The following is a 19,054-nucleotide window of genomic DNA, read 5'->3' as shown; positions in this document are numbered from 1 at the left end:
GAAAAATTAAAAAAAGATTTTTGAAAATCCAAGGAGGCTGCGCCGACCTCTCTATGGCACTGAGGATTTGTTGATCCTATCCCTCAAAGGTCAAGATTAGGTAATCTTGGACGAATATAGGGTTAATGTAGATAGTCACTAAATAATCAACATCACAAGTGTGCAATGTATATATCAATTTTGAAGAGCTAGTCTACCTCTTTCACATATTAAATTAACAAGCTACTGATTTTTCCGCTTTATCTCATTCATTTGCTATAATAAAAACGAAATGTAGACGTAATTTGAATTTTATTTTTGCGTTGATTTGTTTTTGTAATGTTTGGTACAATTTAATATTTTATAGATGAAAAAAAGACTCAACAAAAAATATTCGCTATCGACATCAGTTGGAACAGTGAAATAGTCCTCGTAAAAGATTTAGCCGCATTGTCCTTGTCCTTCGCTTGTCTGATACCAGAACAAGTAGTAATGATACTTCACTATCTTTAGCTCACTGACACCAACTGACGATTGCATTTTACCACAAGGCTTATCATAAACATCAGGTTTCGACGGAAGATCGTAAAGCATCCAATACTGGCCACTATACAAATTTGGTTATTCTAAGAAATGCATGTAGTTAAGAATTTACTTACGTTTTATTATTGTTTGGTATTCCGCAAATTTCATTTATAAAAACGCCATACGTTGGATGATTTGTATGGTCAAATTTGAAACGACTGCTCTTTGCAGCAGCTTGATTCATTACATCGATAAATGGGATCCCTGGTTTAGATTTCAATTCAATTGAATAGTCGCGATCAATGTCATCTCCAATCCATAATGTATATGAGCACTTTATTTTACGAGAATGGTGAGAAGATTCATGTGACGATGATTCACTTGAAGAAGATGAAGACGAGGATGATGATGAAGATGATGATGATGATGACCCTGACGACGAACTTGATGCACGACTTGATGCACAAATCAATGCAATTGACAATAAAATAATTAAGATTTTCATTTCTTTAAACAGTTCTTCCCTCTACTCTACAGGGTCCCAATAATAATTCAAAGTAAAAGAAAATGAATCGACTGATACGAAATTCAAATATTTTTTAATATCACGTCGGACACACTGAGACTCGTACCAAGTTTTGGGGCTAATTAACTCCTATTTTCTTAACATTTGGGGTGGATACATGAAATGCCAAATTTTCTATGATATAATTCCTTAACCTAAGCATATCACCAGTTCACCAAGAGACTAAACCAAGGGACGCGAGTATTTCTTATGATAAGAGCGTTTTCATTGATCCAAAATTATTTCATTAATTTTAACATTTTGAGATTTCCTAAACTTTCTGAAGAGACGTTTATGATAATAATAAATACTTTTCATAAACTACGTTCGGGTCATCTGCTGTCAGTGTAACAAATTATTTTCTTTTTTTAATTAATTTTATATTGGCGAATCTATTCGCATCTTGTCGTGTTATATTCTTAGACTGTAGTAGAAACTGATTCGAATATATTCTTAGAAAAAACCAAGGCACAACATGAAATTCGTCGTAAACAGTTTTATGAGAGACTTTAAATTTTACAAATTATGATGACTCCTCTGCAACTGTTGTTGTCTTAAACAAACTTTCAGGATAGAAAATAAGAATTTTATTCTAAAAATTTGTGAAAATTTTTTATCACACATGATTTGGAAGGAAAAGTTGTGGAACAAATTTTCTTTTTCGAAAATCGACTTTTTCCGTAAATTTTTGTTGGACTCGTTATCGGACGGAGCTATTTTTTGACACAAGGGCCTGGACTATAGTCAGTTGTCGTCGAATATAACCTCCAAGTACGACTTAGTGTTCTTTTATAGCGTTGTTCGTTTAAGCAAATAAAAGATTCGGCTTGTAAGTTTGAAATCTCACGTCCACTCTTACAGCTATGCATGCTTTTCATGTTATGTGAGTTGCAGACGTTCGCTATGGGCCATAAGGAGGGGAAGTCTCTGTCTGGCACTAAAGACATTTCAACAAAAAATGTGTTCTTCACTCGACACTATTGCTTTTGACACAGACCTAGATTTGTTGCGATATGTGTCGGCTCATACACTTAAGGCTACTCACGTTATTGCCCTACTATAGGGTACTACAATTAGAATAGGTTCTGGAACACAGCTGGCAACAAAATTTGGACGGTCCAGCTCCATAAAACTTACTGACATATTTCTGGCCAAGACATTCTTTAAATCGATTTTTCACCATGAAGCCATGATGGCTCATTTTTGGTCAAATGGAGAAAAATGTAGATCTGGTTGATGTCTTGGCCTGAAATATGTCAGTAAGTTTTATGATTCTTTTTAGTGCACAGAAAAGGTCTTTAGACGCCACAAGTCCACAAGATAACTTAGATTTTACTAAAGTTTACTCGTCGTTCTTCAGTTCTCAGAGCTGATCAAATTGCTATAACAAAATCTATTTTCTGTTGAAAGCTAACACATTCGTGGTCGGAATTGCGGTCGTATATTTTTGAAAGAGAATTCTGGTGGAAAGATATCATCAAAAGTAAACTAAAATCCAGTATTTAAAAATATCCCTAATGTATGCTTTTCGGCAAAGTACCGGTGCCTCTTAAGACGAATCTACACATGACTAAATTGTTGCCTACATTTCGGGGCAAAATTATTATTATTTTGATGAGAATTTTGGACCCGCATCCTTTTTCGAAAAAGTACAACCATCGTTTCGTGTTAAAATATGTTAGTTTTCAGCAAAAATTTAAATGTTTGTGGTGATGTAACCTAACTCTGAGAAAACTCCAAATATGTGTCAATTTTCGTGAAATATTGAGTTTTCTCGGACTGATGTTACATCACCACAAACATTTCAATTTTTACTGAAAGCAAACACATTTTAACACCAAACGACGGTCGTACTTTTTCCTAAAGAATGCGAGTCCAAAATTATCATCAAAATAAAAATAATTTTCCCCCGAAATGTAGGCAACAATTTTGCCATGTGTAGATTCCTCATGAATGCAAATAATGATAGGACCTCAAGATCTTAATTGGCTAGTGATACCGGTTTTGTAGAAACGGTCTAGAATCACCAAACCCCGCCAAATTGCCTTCTTTGCAGCGTAGATAGTATGTTATGTAAGATACATACTGCGTAGTCAAAAAGTGGAATCAACATTATTAGTGATATCTGGTTTGCAGTTATACCACGAAGTACAACTACGACGTTTGGTATAGATATACTAAATGCAAAACAAACTTTTCTTTTGTACTAAAACGCACTTTTTATTTTCTGTTTCTTTTCTTAATAATAAAACTATTTCTTCAACATACATTCGCACACACGATCATTTATCACAGCACAAATTGTACAAAACAAAATTAAATTTTTCAATTTTAACTTAAAATTGTAGAGCAAAAATTGAGTTTTCTCTATTTGTATCAAAGTTCATTAATGCTCACGCGCCGCTGATCCATGTTTTCTTTCCAGTTTTTTCTCATTTAAATAAATATTTCAATAAAATTTAATCAAAATGAATTGCAGTAACAGGTTCTTGATTTCCTTTATAGATAGATTAATGCGTAGTATTTACAAGTCAAAAAAATGTTAAATTTTTCACTTGAAAATTTATCGAAATTGTTAGTCAATTTCCCCATATTTGGACAAAAATTCCCGGACAAAAATCAATTTTTTACCGAATTTGTTGTCACTGAAATTAAACATTATTTTGCTACACCAGCCAGTCAGGTGTCCAGGCAACCACGAAATTTAAATTTCCTTAATAAATCGACGAATAAATCAAAATATTGCGTTCAATTGGGCAATAGATCAACTAAAATCTGTTTCGCCGATTCGGTGAGATTATCCGGAAATTTGATGTCAAATGCAATCAACAGATCACCCTTCCTTGACGGTTCCTTCGGGAATGGAAGACCTTTGCCTTGTATCCGCTTCACTGTATTCGGTTTGATCACTTCACCCGCCGTATTTAGTGCAATCGTTTCGCTGGATAATGTCGGTACTCTTATCGTCGCACCACAAAGTGCTTGTTTCAGCGTAATTTTGGCGGAATAACGAATGTCGCTGCCCTCGCGTTTGAATGTAACGTGCGGTTTGTCACGAATAATGAATATGATGTCGGCGGGTATTTTACCGGGAACTTGATCACCTTCGCGTTGGAATGTGATTTTTGTGCCGGCCTTCCAGCCCGGTTTGACGGTTATGTTTAGTACTTTCTCCTCTTTTCGTTGACTGCCGTCCGGTGTCATAATGTTTCTGGAGATTTTCATTTTTTTCACGCATCCCTTCTCGATATCCTCCAGCGTTACGTACAGGTCGTGTTCGATTGGCGGATCCTGTTGTCGTCCTTTTCGATTCTGCGGTTGATGCACATTGAACGATTGGGATCGGAATGCACCGCCACCCATTCCCTGTCGCTGACCCATGTTAATGTGTGAAAATACATCGTTTTCATCGTCCATGCCGGGTCCACCGAACATTCCACCACCGAATAACCGATTCGGATCATCGCTAAAGAACGCACCGAACGGATCGCTCGAGCCGAAGAATTGAGCAAATGTGGCTCGTGGATCGCCGTGGAATTGATATGTGAAATTTTGGCCGCCGTCCGCATTGCCACCGCCACCAGGAATGCCACCATTTAAACCTTCTTCACCATATTTGTCGAAGATGTCGCGTTTCTTCTTGTCTGAAAGTACCTCGTACGCTTCGGCAATTTCTTTGAATCGTTCCTCGGCTGATGCTGCCTTGTTTTTGTCGGGATGGTATTTCAATGCCAGTTTTCTGTATGCCTTTTTGATCTCGTCATCGGTGGCATTTCTGGCAATGCCCAAGATTTTGTAGTAATCTTTTCCCATTTCTTAGCGAGTTTTGGTTATATCTGAAAATATAGCAAAAAACAGGGAGAGGTCAGATCACTACTGGCAATTCGATTTTGTTTTGGACTATTGAGCTATATTCAAATTGATCTCGTTTCGATTTTCCCTGCTGCGATATTCAATTAGAATGACTAAACCGGCCACTGTGTCAACAGAATTGTACATAGCTTAGACCTTCAAATGTCCTAGCACTCTTTATACCGTAAAACGAACGTGATTTAACAGAATTTGCCATTGAAATTGAAATGAATTGAAACAAATTTATATTGCTGACTGTTCGAAAAGGTGGCTGCAAGGTTATTGATCTGATTTTGAGTTAACAAGCTAATGGAACTGTATTGAAACTCCAGCCCACCTTAAAAAATTTCTTTCCAACGAAAAATAAACATTTCAACTTATTTATTGAGCAAAAATTCTAATAAACATTTTGCGAATGCGAGAAAAAAAGTGGCTTTTGTTATGCAGTGAAAAAAATTAAATATTTTCTTAACGAATCAAAAGCAGATAAAAATAGTATCAAATTGTGCGATGACGACGACTTGAAAAGTACAAATTTAAATAACTAAAACATCTCTATGAGGAGATAAAACATAACATAGCCGAACACTCAAGGTTCTCTTTATATATGTGCTATGTGTGTGGTTTATGGAACCGAATTCAATCTGGAAAATTCACTTGTGTATATTTTTCGTTTTATTGGCGTGTCTCACTTTCAGATGAAAAAAAAAAATGAAAAATTAAATATTCAACGATTTACAGCTAAAGTTGGTATTGTGGTTGCACTTGAAAGCACCAAAATCGAAAACATCAATTTGAATTTCGTTCACCAGATCCAAAGTCATTTGATCGAAGTAAAATTTTTCTCGATTGATTTTATCGATGACTTACCCGAAAAAGTACTTCCAAAGAATAATCACAAATCTTTCACGTTTCTTATCTGTTTCGCTTGGTACTATTCACTTTCTCAATTGCAATGGTTTATCAAAAATCTATCTAGCAAAATAAATTCGAATCCAAATGCAGATTTTCTTCACAAATTTTCACTGTGTTTACGTGTTTTTTTATTATCTGTGTTTCTCTTATGAATTTGCGTTTCAAAATGTCGAACTAGAGTCAACTGCTGACACCTTTATATAAAATTGTACATTCTAGATGTTTCTAGTACATTCTAGTCGTTTCTACGGAAGGTTCGGGTCGTTTTGAGGCACAGCTGGCGCATCCAGAGGAGATGACATGCCAAACGTCACAATCGTTTACAAAATTCAACACACACATATTCGACTAATGTCACTTTTGAGTGCGTACATGAATGTAATAGTGATAATCATGTACCTCTTTATTGGAAAGGTACATGAGAGTGATGTGAGCTGCTGATTGAATAGTATTATGAATGATAAGTAATCTAAATGAATACTTTTATGCCTTTCTGATGCAATGAAAATATTGGAATAAAAAGTATTGTCTAATGACGGCCCGGAGGACGTAGAGACTTTGTTACCGCAGTAATTTTCTTATTATTATCATAAATTGTAAGAGCTATGAATAGGTCGACCGGTCATATTTGTCCTACATTTGCATTGCCTTTCTGCTAGCTAAAGAGCTCTTTAGTATTTAATTTGATTTGTATAACTTGCTTGAGTTTATATAAGTAATGCAACTATTTTAGCAATTAAAACTGGTAATCAAATGTATGTTGAGACCAATAAAGCAGGGGATTTTCTCGACATGCTTAAAAATAGAACGCAACCATGCCACCTCTTGAGTATAACTCTGTGAATTCTCTTAAAAAATCGTCATTATGATCGTAACATGCTTAATAGCGATATGGTAGTGTTAAAGGGAAGTGAATAACCCCTCGGAGTCACCTACCCTGTCAAAAGTATTTGAATAATAATGCGGAGGTCCTCCACATTCATCACAAATAATAATTAATCAAATAGTTGCATTACTGGGGTCACAGCCATCGTCAACGGTCACAGAGGTTCTGAGATTCTGAGAAAATTTCCGGAGGTCATATTTTCGGCCGTTTACCATCAAATTTTTTGAAATTAATATTTTCCCCAGGAGTACTCGACCTCAGCTTTCCAACGAGCCCATACATGCCCGTGGATTACGAAACCCCATTTTTCGATTTTGGCCACACTTACCAGGTATGGAAGATCCAAAATATCAGAGACTGGTTTTAAGGCCTAGGCACCAAGCCCTAACTAGTCATTTATAAATGAGTCCCAGAAAAATACCGCCTATTTCGCCGAAATCGAATCATTGTAGTGTTTGGATTTTAAAGTTTTTAAATTGATGGAACAAAAAGAGGTGCTTCGTATCGTTCGCATCGCTCGTAATCATGTAGCTCACATCGTTGACACTTCAAAAAAAACCAAAATGGCATCGGAGTGAGGTACTAGACAATACATGTACATAAAAGTAGAGAGTGAAGGAAGTGAAGTCTGGAAACTTTTTGTTAATAATTTTATCCGGTAAGTTATATACGCTTTCCGCAATATTTATGGATTATAACAGTGCGAATCGTTCGAAAAAAATAACAGCTTCCGCTCAGACTCAAATTTAATTGCAATAAAAGCAGAAATAACAACAAAAATCGGCAAAACAAGTTCTGGACAATCCTTCAGTGTGTTATATAGAAGTATTTGCTGTCACAAAGGTATGTGTAGTGCGGTGTCTAAAGTGTGTTATTTAATATAAACTGCATCGTGTCGCAATAGTCAAACTTTTAAAGTGAGTCAAATGAATGTTGTGCAAGTTAACAAAAATTAATTGCAAGCTTTGTGGATTTTTATTAACAAATTAACATACATGACTCGGGAGCCTGATTATTATGGTGGACAAATTCCATTGGTTGCCGAGCCTATACATTCGGAATGACGAGATTGATGGTGTAAGTATTATTTTACTGTTCTGATAATCCTTTTATCATCAGATACCCTGATTTGTAGAGCGTTTTTGTTTTACCAAAAATGCAGTGCGTTAATCGTGCGATTTGTCTATTAAGCAATAAAACGACAACGATAAAATACCAAACACATTCAATTGAAACGACTCCAATTATCTTCGCAACAACAGTGTCGGCGAAATTTTAAAACCATTCCAATTCGCGGCATTGACTTCGATAGGATTTTTGTCAACAAGCGTGTGTATTTGATTACTTCCTTTCAATGATTTTGATCGACGAATATTAGTAATAATTACAAAACAGAACAACGACTTTTAACCTGAATTACAATCTTTCGTTGCGTCTGGAACATTTTGCAGCAAGTTAAATAAACTTCGACTGAACCGTCTTGCATGGATAAGAAGTAGTCTGCGGGCGAGTTAAATTTTTCATGAAACAAACCAAAAGTGAATCCAATTGGAATCCGAGTCTCGAATCTCTACCATCTCTACCTAGGCAGCACATAATATAATCAACTTTCTTGTTGCCCTGTGTGGTAGTAATAGATATCTCGGCTTTCGTTTTAGCGCTACACAAGTCTGGGACTATCTTCTGGTTTTGGTTGGATGTACCAATAATGTCGCACATAATTCGTCGGTAATAGAAATAAGATCAATGGAGTGGAACCAAAATATGTTTCAATAGAGTTAGCCACAGTAGTTAAGCTAGAACAAAACAAGAAAATTTGTATTCGTGATCAACACACGCCTAGTATATATGTACTAGATTATTTCTTCTTCTTTTCTAAAATATGTTTTTAACAAGAAAAAAAAAAATCGAAAAACGTTAGACAAATAACCTTAAATGTCTGGTATAAAACTTACCGGTGACCAACACAAAGGAAATCAGTAACGAAAAAGTTATTACTGATAATTGTGCTCAAACACATTTGTCCATGACGACTCCCTTGTCCAAGATCTGCCCAAGCGATCGAATAAATACTCCAAGGATATTGTCCATTTGTTGCTATCAACCCGCTTGAAAGTTCCTTCGATAGTTCAAGCGAGTCGTATTGTGAATCGTAAGCTCTACCGTTGCTGTTAACAATCAGATCCACTCGAACGGTTCTGTTAAACCAATCGGAGGCTTGTACTTGAAACTGAGCCAAACACAGTATTAGACAAAAGAAACGCATTTTCTTTACAACTGATTAACCAGAGTAAGTGTTGCTGGTTTTATAGCAATTAGCTATGCGAATTCGAAGATATGTGTGAGATAGGGATATTGATAGAAAATCACTAAATTTGATTAAAAGTAGGTTTTCCCAGTATTTATCTTACTAGGCCCCACCTTATGGGTGGGTCAGGTCCCTTGACTGACTGAATAAATATTCGTAACTTGACGGTTGCGTGTATAAAATCCTACAAGAACTGTCAAGTTACGAATTCTTTAAAGTTACGAAAATACGACAATCTGCACTCTGGGCGTCGATTCTCGTGAATTTAAGATTCCAGTTGTCACCTTAATGCGAATGTCCATACGATTCGTAACTTTTAAGATGACAACTGTCTATCTATCTTAAATTCACGAGAATCTGCGCGCTTCTTATTTTCTTAAAAATTGCGCATTCGCTTTATTATATTCCAATTTTTTTTCTTTCAGAAAGTCCGATTTTCTGCTATAAACGGTGGTGAAAAGATCTCTTGATTATGTATTGAACAAAAATGAAACTCGTGTGGATTACGGCCCTCGCTTCGCTCTGGCCGCAAAGTCCACACTTGTTCAATTTTTTGTATACAAACAACTACCACGAAATCACTCAAAAAAATCTTTTCGAAATAAAGTCTGTTACTCCAATACTTTCCATTTACTAACCTAAGCCTCATGAATTTCAGTCCTAGTCGATTAAAAAAAATTATGGAAGGCCTCGCTTTGCTCTGGCTGTAAAGCTCACGTTCGTTTAAATTTTCTAAATTATGAGATTTTTTTAACAATTAAATCTACTGAAACTCGGCCTCATTTGATCATGAATAAAGTATGAAACTCGTGTGATTACAAAGTTCACACTCGTTGATTTTTTTTCTAGCATAGACAACAATAAATGACACATAAAAGTCTTTTCGGAATAAATAAATTTTCAATTAACGAACTTAACCCGAGTTATTTCAGTACTTATCAAACAAAATTTTCTTGGAAAGTCGAAAATTTCTCCGTATGATAAGGAGACTGTTATTTAGACAGATAATCTGTTTTTTTTGGAAATCCTTTGAGGATTAATTAAGTTATCGTGTTATCAAGCGACAAGACAAAAATTCTTTTGGGAATATCTCAGAGATCACCCGTCCGTTAATACCCATCTTCGAACTTAACCTCAGGAATATAATTCCCCGTCGAACAAAAAAAAGTTTTTGGAAATCCATTGAAAATTACTCGAGTTATCGTGTTATCAAGGAATGAACAAAGTGTGACAAACATTTTCTGTATTTAAGGTTTTTGGTCATACATTCATGTATTTTCAATCATAGTAGTGAACATTGTGTGACAAACATTTTAGAGTGTTTATCATCCGTAAGACCCATGACTTTCAGTCAAGGGAATAAAAGCAGATCTTTGTTGCAGCAGACCAAACTTTATCGGGAAGTTCGTGTACATTGTACAACACGGTGCTCGGCGGAAATATTTTCTATAAAAAATATTTGGTTAAATTGTGTGCTCTTCAAATATTATCTCATTTCGATAGGTTGGTTTCCTGTTTATTACGACTGTATACTATACATAGGTGGACGACGATTGTAATAAAGTGATAAAGCGATTGTTCTGAACAGTCTGTTCACTACTCCGCTATCGTATCTCACGGTCTAGATAGTGGATGAAGGGTGTTAGTGGAGGAAAACAAAGTTCAGACAATTTCTTTTCTGTGATAATGACATCTAACATTCGTTTCAATCCACTTATATCCGTTATAGGCTGACTATAAAGATTACGAAATCTATCACAAACATTGTTCTCTTTTCTTTCGACATTCTACTAATTTCGTGATAACAGAAAACAAAGGAGCTATCAGCGCTTTGTAGTTTTGAAAACGTATACAACTCAGTTGCAAAAATAAAATAATTTTATTTGTGGTGGTGTGCACCATTCAATCTATAGAATTAAAGTCAATTTTATCAAGTCTTGATTGTATGCACTTTAACAGAACAGAAACGAAGAACTTCCAAACATTTGAATTACTCATCGCGCACCCGGTTGCCACCAAATTCACGTACTAAATCGATCTAGTGAAGTCTAGAAAAAATTTCATCCCTTATCATACAGTAGTATCGACAACGACAGCAATAATAAACGGCAGGCTCTGACTAATAAGATCCTATAAAGCAAAGGCATGTTCAAAACAAATGAAGTAAAAGATTTCTGAAATCAATCTCTGAATAGATAGTAAAACTGTTAATATGCTTGCCGTCTGTGACAGGTTAAAACTAAAAAATAGTAGATTTCGGTTCAATCTATTCAACAAAAAATAAAATAAAAATTGAGTAAAAGAAGGAATGGTTTCGCCTGAAAGATCAGCTAACATGAATCATGAAACTGAAATTGTTTACCGGTAAAATTTCATCGAAGGTTTCTCTATTTTTCAATTGCTGAACAAATGAATATCCGTGCCAAATATATATTATGTACATATACACTGTGAAATCGTTACTGTGATGAATATTAGTATTACCCTTCCGGTAACAAAACAGGACAATGACGGATGGGCCAAATTCAAAATTTGTTTGAACCTGAATTACAATCTTTCGTTGCGTCTGGAACATTTTGCAGCAAGTTAAACGTCGATTGAACCGTCTTTCATGGATAAGTAGTAGTCTGCGGACGAGTTAAATAAATTAACTTAAATTTTTCATAAAACAAACCAAAAAAGAATCCAATTCGAATCCGATTCTCGAATTTCTAAGAAATTGCTACCTAGTTCAGCCAGCACATAACATAATCAACTTTCTTGTTGCCCTGTGTGGTGGTGAAATTTTGTTTTGAATCGGACACACCATTTTTGTTTCTGGACGTTTATGGTGCTATCGATAGGGAATTTCAAGGTGATTATTTCGTAGAAGAAGTTTTTTTTAAACGACCTGTCCGGCTCGGAGCGACTCTAAGAAAATTTGAAAATTTCAAACTCATGATTTTTTCAGAAAATTTTCCCCGATATGAAACGACCCGGCCGGTTTCGATCTAATGGTAGTTTGTAAAGAATTGACAGATGATTCTAATAAAAGTATCGTCGGGTCGATAGGTTGTAGCTGTGAGTCAGGGTGAGGCATCAAAGCCAAAAAAATTCCCCAGTAATAGATATCTCAGCTTTCCTTTAGCGCTAGTGGTTGAATCGTTTATTTTATCGGATTTTTTTAAAAGTTTTTTTGCGAATGCTAATACTTGGTTTTACTTCCGGTGCTATTTTAGATGTATTAGATGCATACACACCAAAACAAGTCCATGGGAAAAAGACTATCAAAAGTTTCTATTTCAACAATTGTCTTCACAAATTCATCGTAAAATTTTGAAACTATTTTCCATGAAGTTTTCGCATGATTTTTGAAGACCGCTTGAGCGTATTGTTCAATGACACAACTAATAATAGGAAACCAATAATTAAACACGAAGGAGTTTTTATTTGCAACAAATCTGTTTAATTGTCTCGTTGAAGTGTTTCAATCCATTCCACGAAATAGGATACTCTAGATGCGGCTGCAAATGATAGGGTTTGATTAAGAAATCTCTCTATTCCAATTACGACGGGAATGAACTCAAAACCAGCAGTATATTCGTACACAATCCAAGCTCCTCCTAATAGAAATAAATTAGCGAACTTACGCATAATAATATTTATTATAAAAGGATTACCAGGCGAACCACCATCAAATCGTTCACCACCGTCAGTCGCACAAATTTCATGATCATGGATGATACCGTGAAAGTTACACAAGCTGTTGTTCAAAATGCTAGCGTGGGTTGATTGCAAATGTGCCCATACATTTCCGGGACCCGATCGATGTCCTAATAAATGAGATGACCAGGCTTCATAAGAGAAGTTTTCAGACGATGGCAATCGGATGGGTTGTATATTAGGGTTGAACGTTACTGCTTCGTGAAATCTTGATAAGACGATTCTGGGACTATCTTCAGGTGATGGTTCGATGTACCAATAATGTCGCACAAAATTTGTTGGAAATAGTGGTGAGAGCATTGGAGCGTAACCAAAAAATGTTTCAATAGAATTAGCCACAGGATTCAAGCTAGAGCAAAATAAGCGAAAATATTTTAATTCTTAACCAATATGACGCAATGCATGCTTCTAAAAGGAAATAAAACGTGGATTCGAGTAATATTTCTTAGTGCTGTCACTGATTGACGCTGTCGGCAAGTCGGTCTGCTGTCACTTCATAAGAACAATATTTTCATGGACCATTTGATCAAAAAATCAATTTATTACCAATGTTGGCGTTTTTTCAAATTTCGGAGGTCAAAAGACCGACTCACATGCAGCCCATCGCTGATTTTAGCGAGAATGACGAGAACAATTCCAACAATCTATAAAATTCCTTATAGTTGTTGCGCTCGAAATATAATTGCGACAGATTATTGATATAAATTCGACTGCTGGACTAGCGTTGATCGAACACTCAAATGAACTCGAATAGTCGTTCTTTTTTGTTTTAACAAAAAAAAGATTTTTCGAAAAACGTTAGTTGAACCACTCAAATGTTAACGTTATTCGGAATGCTTGATGAAAACTTACTGGAGACCAACGCAGAAGAAATCAGTAAGGAAAAAGTTATTACTGATAATTGTGCTCAAACACATTTGTCCATGCCGACTTCCTGGTGCAACATCTCCCCAAGCGATCGTATAAATATTCCAAGGATATTCTCCATTTGTTGCGATCACGCTGCTTAAAAGGTCCTCCGATAGTTCAAGCGAGTCATATTGTGAATCGTAAGCTCTACCGTTGCTGTTTACAATCAGATCCACTCGAACGGTTCTGTTAAACCAGTCGGAGGCTTGCACTTGAAATTGAACCAAACAGAGTATTAGACAAAAGAAACGCATTTTCTTTACAACTGATTAGCCAGAGTAAATGTTGCTGGTTTTATAGCCGTTAGATATGTGAATTGGAATTCGAAGAAATGTGGTAGATGCAGATATCGATAGAAAATCAGAAAATTTAGTTAAAAATAGGTTTTCCAAGTAATATATCTTATAAATTAAGATCTTTGTTGCAGTGCTAGGTGAAATAGTTATTTATGATATCGAGTGCAAAGTATTAGGCTCTAGATGTGTAATTATTACACAATGCTAAAGGCCGTGTGTCATAATACATGTTGTAAGCCTAATAAAGTTCTTTGCAACGAGATTTATACAGCGTTTTATGCCACAGAGGCATCTAAAGTGTGCAAATTTCGCATATTATGATGCTGAGTGGCATAAATATTTTTTACCTAAAATGTACGGATAAGTGAAGTGCTCTTCAAATAATATCTCATTTCGACGTACTGATGGCATTCCGCTTGTTAAGATTGATGCACTTACTGAATTATGACTGTCGTTAAAAGGTGTTGTATTTGGGGGGTGGGGTGGTTCATAGTTGTTCTTGTTGTCGAAGCGATTGGTTGGGATATACATATATATGACGATTGTGGTAAAGGGCGTATTGTTTTACTTCTCCGCTATCGTCCGTCACGATCTAGAGGTAGTGGATGAAGGACGTTAGTGAAGGAACAAGGAACAAGGAACAAGTATGGTATTCAATTCAAACCATTTTTTTTTCTCTGACAATAGCATTATCATTCGTTTCAATCCACTTTCACTTATCCGTTCTAGGTCGACTAATATAAAGATGGAAATCGAACATTGTTTCTCTTCTCTTTCAACATTCCACTAATTTCATCATTACAAAAAACAGAGCTGAGTTATCAGCTCTTTGTAGTTTTGAAAACGTATCCAACTCAGTTGCAAAAATAAAATTATTTCATTTAACACTTTGCCGGTTACTGTGACTTGTCGACTTTAGACACCCTGGAAAGTAGTAAAGAAATCGAGGAATACCTCCAAATAAATTTCTAAAAATCAAAAATTTAATTTTAGATTTTTTAAATTTTATTTGAAGGTAACCCTCACTCCTTTACTACTTTCCAGGGTGTCTAAAGTTCCAGCTTGCGCATGTGTTAATGTGGTATGCATTATTGAATCTATAGAATTCAAGGTTCTGAAAGAACTACACATGACACGTTGATCATCCGTAATGCGTTTGCCGTCCAGTCATAACGCATTGATCGTCCACTCATAACACGTTGCCGTCCACTCATAACACGTTGATCGACCGTTCATGATGCATTGACCATTCATGATGCATTGACCATTCATGATGCATTGACCGTTCGTGGTACGTTGACCGTTCGTAGTGTGTTGACCATTCGTGATTCGTGCAAGTTTATCTAGAGTGCGTGTCGGCTGTTTGTTTTTTTGGGATATTTGCTTAGTGTGCGTATTTTAAGAAAGTTTTCTCTGTCTCCATCAAGCGTTTGAGTGGTTTGAGCAATTTTAGCGTTTGAGTGGTTTGAACGATTTTAGTCCCTGAATTCTTCGTCGGCGATGGAAAAGCAGCAGCACCAACAGCGGAGAAAGGATGACGAGGCGAAGGGCCGAAAGGCAGAGGTGAGAGAATTTCGTAGATGAGAATTTCGTAGATAAGATTTTTGTTGGAATTTTTGTTGGAACTTTTGATGGCTTTGGTTGCGAGATGCGAAAATTTCTTCTGTTATCTGATGCTACGATGGGTTTTATCGAAGTAGCTTTTCATTGAAATGTCCTTTCCCATCAGTAGATGGCAAAACGTTTTCATGCAAACTTTAAAATACCAGTTCAAGTCAAACGTTTGCTGCTGTCTTGTGAAGGGTGTTCTTAGAGCGACTGACGATGGCCAGACCACGCTGGCCTGGGACCACTATTAACACCTGAGGTCGAAACAGCGATTTTTCTCTTGAATCACTTAACGTGAAATTTGGAGGGAAGAGCTGAAGTAGCTCTGTTTGTTTTTGTTTTTGTTGTTTACTCTCGTTTTTTGTTATTTGCTCTCATTTTTCTGTTGTGATCAGGCTGTTGGTTGTGTTTGTTTATGTTGTTGATGTTAATTTACTTAGGGAACGAGGAGCAAGATATCGCAAAAATCTATGCGAGTATGAACTGGCCTTAAGACACATCTGAGTTGATCACGAAGGCGGTGACACACAAATTTTGACAAATAGATGCTATTTATTGAACATACTCAATACAGATTGTTTGAAATGTCAACCTGATAAAAACTATTTTTCTTCGAGTCGACATTTCAAACATGAGTATGTTCAATAAATAGCATCTATTTGTCAAAATAACCTGTCTTAACCTGTTTTTTCAGATCCTTGATAGAATTAAGGTAGAATGATCTGACACGTACAAATTTGATCTAGTGGCAGCAGTGGTAGCCCTAAATTATAGTTTAAAGAAAAATTTCCATCCCTAATCAGACAGCAGTGACAACAGACGACAACAGATAACAGACGGCTGTCATCTGTTATCGACAACGAGGGCAATAATAAACGACCGGCTCTGACTAATGAGGTCATAGCAAAAGCATGTTCAAAACAAATAAAGTAAAATATTTCTGAAATGAATCTCTGAGAATATTATAAAACTGTTATTATGCTTGCCGTCTGTGACAGGTTAAAACTAAAGAAGTAACAGATTTCGGTTCAATCTATTCAAAAAAAAAATGATCAAAAGAAGGAAAGGATTCGCCTGAAAGATCAGCTAACATGAAACTGAAGTTGTTTTTACCGGTAAAATTTCATCGAAGGTTTCTTCATTTTTCAATTGTTTAACAAATGCATATCACGTGCCAAATATATTATGTACATACACATTGAAGTCGTTAAACCGTAAATGTTGATCGTTTCTTATCTATTTTTGCCGTTTTCATAACATAAGCCGCACATTATGTCTCTCTTCTCATCTAATTTGATATTTTAATACTTAACCAATTAATTGTGTTATGTGTACAATTTACTGTGTTTTGTGTACGTACACCAAATTGAACCGCATTCTTTTTTAAGACTGTCGCTTTATTGGGCAATCGGCCAATTACTTTTTCGACTATTTTTCCAATCGGTTGCCGTAATAAAATCAAATTTTCCAACTTTAAATTGTTATTTTGAGATTTAATGTTGTTTTGCATTGTTTTTCGAATTTTTGGCCAGGATGTTGGACAATAATTACTCGATTTCTATTGCGATTCAATTTATTTTTTAGTTCGCCGAATAACATGATCTTCGACAATTTGGTGACAAGAGGCGTTGTTAAATGGTCTAGTTGAGTACAAAAAAACTTCAGTCAAAAGTCTTGTTTACTTATGGAACTTAAATAAAACTTCACCGGTTTTTTTCTCAAATGATTTCGTCTACTTATCACGTTGTTACCAACAACAACGTCCATTAAAGATTCTTCATACATCTCCTTTAAGTACTCACAAAGTCGACGGGTACCACACTTTATTTTAAGTCGAATACAGAGATTATCTTTAGCCATTCAACGAAGAAATGCTGCGTGAGTAGAGAGTATAATTCAAGGTATAATTCCTTAACTCCAGAGGAAATCTTTAATTTAATAATTGCAAAATTTCTGGTTTAACTGGTAGAATCACATAAATGCAATCAAGAGAATAACTCAAAACAAAATAACGTCGCAAAAACTATAAACATTAGTCTAAAGTTTGAGTCCCTACTGCTGACTAGGCAAATAGGTTGATGCAGTTATTAATACAACCACATGAACCTGGTCATACAAATAGTTGCTTTAACCTGTTAAAAAAGCAAACATAATCGTAGCTTAGTAAGTAAATCTGTTACTTCATTTGTGTAAAGTATGTCGTAGTGATTGGTACAAAATCTATCACAACGCTTACTATTGTTGTCATTGTTGATTGCAGATGACCTAGCCGTTTTCTATAAGGTTTCCAATCGCATGAAACTCTTTAACGTACGATGAGTCATCTCAATGTTTAATGGAAAAATACTGTAAATCTAGAAAAACAATAAACACAATGCGGATACCATTTTTAGAGCGAAGTTATTTTTACTAAATTTTTAACAAAAATACTTCAACTGACCGAACAACAATTCAATGATTATAATTTCCATAAATTGTTTGCATATGAAATGGTCAACAATTGATAAAGATATCTTGCGCTAAAAGTTCAAACAAACATTCTCATCAATGCTATTAAGAGATTTCTTCCATTTGTGTGATGTATCAGTCTCTGCAACAATGTTATCCTTTTATTTGTTAATAATAAGTATTAATTGTAACAGAGCATACATGCTCGCTATCGGTAAAACTCCATAAATTTTGACAATTCAATAATTTTCCAAACGATTTTCACAAACTGACTCGGTCATACAGAATGAATTATAAATAAATATCAACACGACACACCACGAATTATAGCCAAAAAACACAATTAAAGAATATTGTGTCAGCAATATATGTGTCGTTCAGTTGTCGTCGCTCGAAAGCTTGTAGTGTATTTGCGTACAGTCAGATTTTTCTTCAGCACTGTGCTACCCAATCGATGGCTATTTTAGATTTAATTTATTTATTCGAGAGAGAGCACTTACAAAATAAAAAGTATTTTGGCTCGCTTTAGTTCAGAACATCAACACGAATATATTACCGCACATACACACACAATTCATATGGGCAATTATTTTCTGCCGTACGTTTCTTAGTTCAGGAGTTAATTTTTCATTATTGAGTTTGAACGACATCTGTATCAGATTAACTACATCGAATAATTAGCTTAAAAGTAATGGAAAAATAATGATACTGTCGAGAGCTTTATATAACTTTCAAACGTCGCGCAACGTCCTTCTGAATGTCCCCATTTAAATATTAGGAAAATAATCGTGCAAATGTTTCGTCGAAAAGACTGAAGAAGTTTTCATAGGAAAGATTATACTAACCAACAACATTTTCCTTTTTACAAATTAGCGCCACATTAACAATCAATCGCCCGAGTGTTTTCGAGCAGGATGAAGAGTCATACCTGTTTTTAACATTATCTATACTCTCAAAACTCCCAAGTTTCATATCTTCTAAAATCGAAACTCACTTTTTACAACAAATAGATGAGAAATCTTCTACTTCATTTCTTTAAACATGCAGTTTTCTTGAAAATA

The 19,054-nt window shown here is 35.5% G+C and overlaps 5 protein-coding genes and 1 long non-coding RNA gene across 8 annotated transcripts in view; 2 read left to right on the top strand and 4 right to left on the bottom strand.

The window, feature by feature from the left end:
* Positions 1-305: 305 nt before the first annotated feature.
* LOC119080536 (uncharacterized protein CG3556-like) lies at positions 306-1,104 on the bottom strand. The gene is made up of 2 exons (XM_037188949.1): positions 639-1,104; positions 306-586 (listed from the first exon to the last, which is right to left on the bottom strand). Exons 1-2 carry the CDS (start codon positions 1,007-1,009, stop codon positions 421-423), a joined length of 537 nt encoding a protein of 178 aa, XP_037044844.1. The 5' UTR covers positions 1,010-1,104; the 3' UTR covers positions 306-420.
* A 276-nt stretch (positions 1,105-1,380) lies between these two features.
* LOC119080585 lies at positions 1,381-2,558 on the top strand. The gene is made up of 3 exons (XR_005088354.1): positions 1,381-1,394; positions 1,814-1,819; positions 2,430-2,558. It is a non-coding gene; the product is annotated as an uncharacterized LOC119080585 (long non-coding RNA).
* Positions 2,559-3,292: 734 nt separating this feature from the next.
* On the bottom strand, positions 3,293-6,080 carry LOC119080480 (dnaJ protein homolog 1-like). The gene is made up of 2 exons (XM_037188865.1): positions 5,792-6,080; positions 3,293-4,905 (listed from the first exon to the last, which is right to left on the bottom strand). The coding sequence occupies exon 2, from the start codon at positions 4,880-4,882 to the stop codon at positions 3,818-3,820; it is 1,065 nt and encodes a 354-aa protein (XP_037044760.1). The 5' UTR covers positions 4,883-4,905; positions 5,792-6,080; the 3' UTR covers positions 3,293-3,817.
* A 1,223-nt stretch (positions 6,081-7,303) lies between these two features.
* Positions 7,304-19,054, top strand: part of LOC119080384 (ubiquitin carboxyl-terminal hydrolase 47) — a 28,970-nt gene continuing 17,219 nt past the window's right edge. For 2 of the 3 annotated variants that reach the window (XM_037188692.1, XM_037188694.1), the window contains exon 1: positions 7,304-7,799. The gene's annotated coding sequence lies outside the window, so the exon portion shown is untranslated. The remainder of the gene's footprint in view (positions 7,800-19,054) is intronic. The other variant, XM_037188695.1, reaches the window with a different exon arrangement.
* LOC119080542 lies at positions 8,366-9,018 on the bottom strand. Its single transcript, XM_037188955.1, has 2 exons — positions 8,678-9,018; positions 8,366-8,518 (listed from the first exon to the last, which is right to left on the bottom strand). The coding sequence occupies exons 1-2, from the start codon at positions 8,986-8,988 to the stop codon at positions 8,383-8,385; spliced, it is 447 nt and encodes a 148-aa protein (XP_037044850.1). The 5' UTR covers positions 8,989-9,018; the 3' UTR covers positions 8,366-8,382.
* Positions 12,438-13,896, bottom strand: LOC119080505. Its single transcript, XM_037188906.1, has 3 exons — positions 13,585-13,896; positions 12,690-13,081; positions 12,438-12,632 (listed from the first exon to the last, which is right to left on the bottom strand). The coding sequence occupies exons 1-3, from the start codon at positions 13,893-13,895 to the stop codon at positions 12,475-12,477; spliced, it is 861 nt and encodes a 286-aa protein (XP_037044801.1). The 5' UTR covers position 13,896; the 3' UTR covers positions 12,438-12,474.

The sequence above is a fragment of the Bradysia coprophila genome, unplaced genomic scaffold (assembly GCF_014529535.1).
Source record: "Bradysia coprophila strain Holo2 unplaced genomic scaffold, BU_Bcop_v1 contig_350, whole genome shotgun sequence".
Taxonomy (NCBI): domain Eukaryota; kingdom Metazoa; phylum Arthropoda; class Insecta; order Diptera; family Sciaridae; genus Bradysia; species Bradysia coprophila.
The sequence above is the reverse complement of the archived record's forward strand: the minus strand, read 5'-3'. Positions and strand labels throughout refer to the sequence as shown.